The 5,164-nt window shown below is 51.1% G+C and overlaps 1 protein-coding gene across 1 annotated transcript; it reads right to left on the bottom strand.

Moving 5' to 3' along the window:
• Positions 1–4,258: 4,258 nt before the first annotated feature.
• LOC127326029 (uncharacterized) lies at positions 4,259–4,891 on the bottom strand. Its single transcript, XM_071825298.1, has one exon. It carries the CDS (start codon positions 4,866–4,868, stop codon positions 4,329–4,331), a length of 540 nt encoding a protein of 179 aa, XP_071681399.1. The 5' UTR covers positions 4,869–4,891; the 3' UTR covers positions 4,259–4,328.
• Positions 4,892–5,164: the final 273 nt, after the last annotated feature.

The raw sequence follows: 5,164 nt of genomic DNA, 5'->3' as shown, positions 1-5,164 counted from the left end.
GAGGAACAGAGTGGGGAATGAATCCTGGGAACGCAATTTTTTTTTTTGATGGAGGGAACGCAATTAGTGTGAGGTTAGTAGGTTGGCTGGGCAATTAGTGTGTGTGAGTCTCTCTCGGGACCTGATACGAGGCTCTCCCGCCTCGGTCGTCGGATTCAGCCCAAATGGACGGCTCGAATCGAGTTTAACGGAACGATCCACGGAAACTTAATTCGTGTGATCTAATTGGCTCGAGAGATTCATGGTGAGTGGCATCCTTGGCGGGACATACCCTTCGGGCCGAATATTGTCGTTAGGTCTGAATATGAGCTAATCGAGGATGCCGACGATGATGAGAAGCTCGCCAACAAGCCATGACCACATTGACTTACGGGCGGTGCTATCGCAGCACTTTCTTTGAGAACTCGGCGGGTACCTCCTCCACGACATGCAGTTAACCACGTTGGTGGGGTTCAAGCTCGCCTAGAAATTCAAAAGCTGGCCTCATGGTGTGTTCTAAACAGAAGTTTATATGCCTTGATGTGCTAGCTAGCTCTATTTGCAACATGCATCCACCACATTTGATCTCTTATCGTCTACCTACAACAACATGGATTTGAACAAGTACCTATCATAACATGTGATGAATTGCAATGTGGCCATACTTCCACCCACGTCATCTATATTATGCATGTCGTTGGAGATAGCTTTAAACTTTAAAAGATTGTTCTTGCAAAGGTCTCAGCTAGGACAAATTCCGTTGAGACGGCGACGAGTCGACTTGGTGGGATGGCGAGGATTCTAGTGTTGGCGTGCATACCTTGAGTGAAGCGTCGGTCCGTTGACGGCGGCGGAGGACCTACAGCGGAGTCGAACACAAACAAGAAGACTCCCATAGCTAGAAAAACTTCCAGCCAGAATGCTAGATTCTAGCTAGGTGCATGCTTTGTTTAGAACCTCGCGGCACCGAAGGTGGGAATACCACCGCATGAACTTGGGGGGTATACATACACCAAACACAATTAAAGTCATTTACACCTCGAGTGAAGATACGGTGGTGGGTTGATGGTGTCGGAGGACCTATATCGGAGTCGATACCACGACACATGCACCGGCATGATGTTCATGTCACACACAAATAGGCTATATATGAGAAGTTGAACGCAAACCGAGACGACGCGGAAGGGAAACCTCGAGCCAAATGAAAGACCTTGTTAGGGTGCATGTTCTTTGTTGAGAACCCCTCACGACGACATTGAGGGTGGGAAGACCGCCCGATGAATAGACACGTGATGACCTAGGGAAGTGGGAAACCCGTAGATACACGTGATGTATTGCAAACATGGGCATGCATCCACCCGCGTCGTTTATATGATGCATGTCGCTGGAGATAGCAAATGTGGGCTTCGGGCCATGGAGGTGTGGCGGAACGCGGATTGTGTCGGCTGGAGGGCTCCATTTTCCAGTTTTTGGTGTTTCGTTCGCCGTCTTTAGGGTTTTTGTTTGTAGCGGCGGCGCTCAGGTGGTGGTGGTGGCGGCGCCTCGTGCAATAATTAATGTCTCCCCGGCTTCGACCCCATGTCGACGGCGTCGTCGAGATGCTTGTGGGTATGGTGTAGTCTTGGAGGATTTTGTCTGGCTGTGGGAATCTTTGGATGTTTGTTTTAATACCAGTGTGTACGTCCTATTCACACAAAAAAGGTCTAGATAAAGTATACTATACATGTACACTCACGTGCCCCGTATAGGGTTAAGGTGGTGAGCATATATGGAGAATGAATGAATTTGGTACGTTACGACTTTTCAGTAGCAGTATTAGTGTTTAGTAGTACGTAGTAGTAGTATCAAAAATACGTTGAGTGCATGCATGAATTAGCTAGTAGTATATTCAGGTTTGAACCCAGCAATTCTTGGTAAGTGCATTAATTAATGAATTGGTTAGTTGGTCCGTCGGATTGGTGGATGGAGTGGAGGAGGAATTAAGGCGGATACGAACGGGCGCGCTGCAGGTTAATAAGATCCCAAATTAAATGGTACTACTCGGTCGTATTAATATATGGAGCTAGCCTGTGTAAAAAAAAAAAAAAAAAAAAAAAATTCGAGCTAGCCGCGCATGTCACGTTGCTAACACGCATAGCACATCCACGCCCGCGCGAGTCACGAGTCACGAGTGCGTGCATGCCCATCGGCCGACCGGGTGATTCGGTGGTAACGCGCGCGAGAGGGAAGGCGGGTGCCAGCTGGAGTGCACTATTCTTGTGTTACGCACTGGCTGTGCAATTGTGCATCATCGGGGGCCCATCCGGGTACCGACCGTGAGCCACTGCCACAGATCGAGTGAATAAAAATCAGTGTCGCTAGCTCTCCTCCGTAGCTAAGTAACCGTACAACTCCATGGTTATTCTAACACGCACAGCACTCACGGCGCCTTTGCTTGCCTTTATAAACAGGCTTCCACGTTCGCCTAAACGATATCACCAGTTCATCACCACCCCTGCAAAGCCAAGAAACAAGAGCACATGGCTACCATGGCCGAGCGCCTCGCCCTCGCGCGCCTTCCTGCTTGCGGCCGCCGCCGCTCTGGCGGCATCGGCGCGCGGCGGACACCAAGCTGACCCTGCAGAACCTGTGCCCGTTCCCCGTGCGCCCGCTGGTCACCCCCAACGGGAACTTCTCCTCCATCTCCGACAACACCATCGAGCTCGACCCCAACGGGGGGCTGGTCTCCTTCCCCTTCCCGGACACCTTACGGGGGCAGCGTGGTGGCGCGCACCTTCCGCAGACGCCCACCACTGCGACACGGGCTCGTCGCCGCCGAGGACGGTGGTGCGGTGGCCGTGCACTCCACCGAGGACTCGGCGACGTACGGCGTCGGCCTCGAGGACGGCTTCAACCTGGCGACGGTGGTCACCCGGCTGTTCACCGCGGCGGGCGGTGCTTGGCGCTGGGCTGCCCGCTGAACCTCACCAACGGGTGCCCCGTGGATCGGGTCAAATTCGACGATCACGGCGTCATGGTGGCGTGCAAGGGGACCCCGGGTACTTCAGCGGCGGTGCCCGGCGACGCGGGTGAACGGTACCGACCGTGAGCCACCGCCACGTAGCCGCATCGCGCCCGCGAGCTCAAGGTCGTCTTCTGCCAGACGGAGCTCGCCCATCTGACCATGGTCGGTGCCGCCTCCGCCCAGACGGAGCTCGCCCATCTGACCATGGTCGGTGCCGCCTCCGCGCAGACAGAGCACATGTAATTTCATGATAAATAAGCAGCTGGTCAGCATTCAACTTACTATAAGGAGAAACAGATTGATGCGCCAATCGGTTTCTATCATACTGTAAATCTTCGAAAATGAGCCTATTACATCGTAACTGGCCTCTCGATATAGAGCCCACGCACAAATTAAATGATGATAGCGAAGACCCAATCTTTGCAAATATAAAATTGAGAATTCCTTAAGCAAATGAATGTGAAGATAACAAGGAGGAACAACACACGCGCGCTGGATTACCAAGAAAGTTAACAATTCGAACCAAGATATCATCAGCCATGCAACGTCAACACTTATCAATAAGTTTCCGACCATTGGTAATTAAGCCTCTTTTCTGAAACTGTATGTCGTACTGGTGTGCAGCTTGTTCACAAGTGAAGAGAAGCAATGGGACTGGGATCGATGTTCATCATGTTGACAGATGTGCTTGTTGTTCATTAGATTTTGGTTGGCATGTATGGATGCCTGAAAGGCTGAACATGGTATAGTGACGAATATTTCTAGTGAGCACCCACAATTAATGATGAATAGATTGGAAGATGACAGAATGCTTTTGGAAGATGACACAATTATTTGCAGCGATGACTGTTGTAGCTAAGTTGCCTTCAGCTGCTTGCGTCATCCCTTTTCCAATTCATTTTGTATGGCATTTATCATCATCCGGCTCGAGCAAGAAAGAAAAGTGTAGAGCTGCCTGCTAAGAGAAGAAAAAGGGCCTGGCCTCTAGTGCTCAAGTTCCCGCTTCTGCTAGTGATCTTCCACAATCCTCTATTCATGCAACACTGGAATTTAGGTTCAAGACACGTGGGCTTGTAGATTGCTCTTTTTGCCTCTGTCACCTGAAAAGCTCCGCGTTGCGTCTGCGTCCAGTTGAACTTGAAACTTGTCAAGTTCTGAAGTAGTAACAACGGCCGCTCTCATTCACGGGCAGCACGAAGGAGACAGCTAAATCTCAATACTTACGAACATGAAATTAATGGCACAAAGCAATCAAATCATGCATTCAATTACTGTTTTTATTTTCATAGATTTGTCGATCTATCTAACACCGGTCACACGGCAAGATCCACAGGTATCCTGCTTGCTACACGTACAACAAGAAAAAGATCACCATGGCCACGACGGTTAGGTGCTCGGCGTCGGCGTTCACCTTGCGCAGAGGCGACTCCTCCTTATCCGCGGCCACGGACGCGGCGGCGCAGTCGGTGGAGGCCCTCACGGCTGCGATCATGTTGTCCTCGTATGCCTGCTTCTGCATCGTGGCCAGTGCTTGGATGGCTCTATGCATCGCATTGATCCCCTCGGTGTACCGCTCACGGCACGTGGCCAGCGCAGCCTGCTGGCCGACCGTCCAGCCGCCGTGCCGTTGTAGGTCCTTGATTGTGGCCACCGCCGCCGTGTAGTTGACCAGCGTCAGGTTCGTGGCGATCACGGCCAGCCCGTGCGTGTCGGCGGTGGCGCTCCCCGGCGCCGCCTGGAGCGTGGTCACGCAGACGGCCTCCAGTTCCTTGCGGAGCGATATGTTTTCCACCTTCGCGCACGTCTCCTCCACGATGGAGGCGAGCGCCACGTGGGAGACGACAAGGAGCACTAGGAGGATGGGGATGAGAAGCCTCGCTGCCATTTTGGGTGTCTCGTTTGGGGAGAATGGAGAGGAGGCAAATCTTGAGGCTTTTGGTGGGTTTATGTAGTAAGATTCCATGGGCAAATCTTGAGGCTTTAATTTGGTGGGTCTATGTAGTAAGATGATGCAAATCTTGAGGCATAAATGGGAGATCAAATTTTGTGATACGCTGCTAAAATGGAATTTCTTTATGAAGTGACAATGGGAGATCAAATTTGTTGTGATAGCTGTATTTTCGCCATAAATAAATTTTCTTAATGAAGACGAACGAGTCTTGGTCATACTTTATTATGCTA

This window comes from Lolium perenne, chromosome 1, assembly GCF_019359855.2.
Source record: "Lolium perenne isolate Kyuss_39 chromosome 1, Kyuss_2.0, whole genome shotgun sequence".
NCBI lineage: Eukaryota > Viridiplantae > Streptophyta > Magnoliopsida > Poales > Poaceae > Lolium > Lolium perenne.
This window is presented reverse-complemented; position numbering and strand designations above follow the sequence as displayed.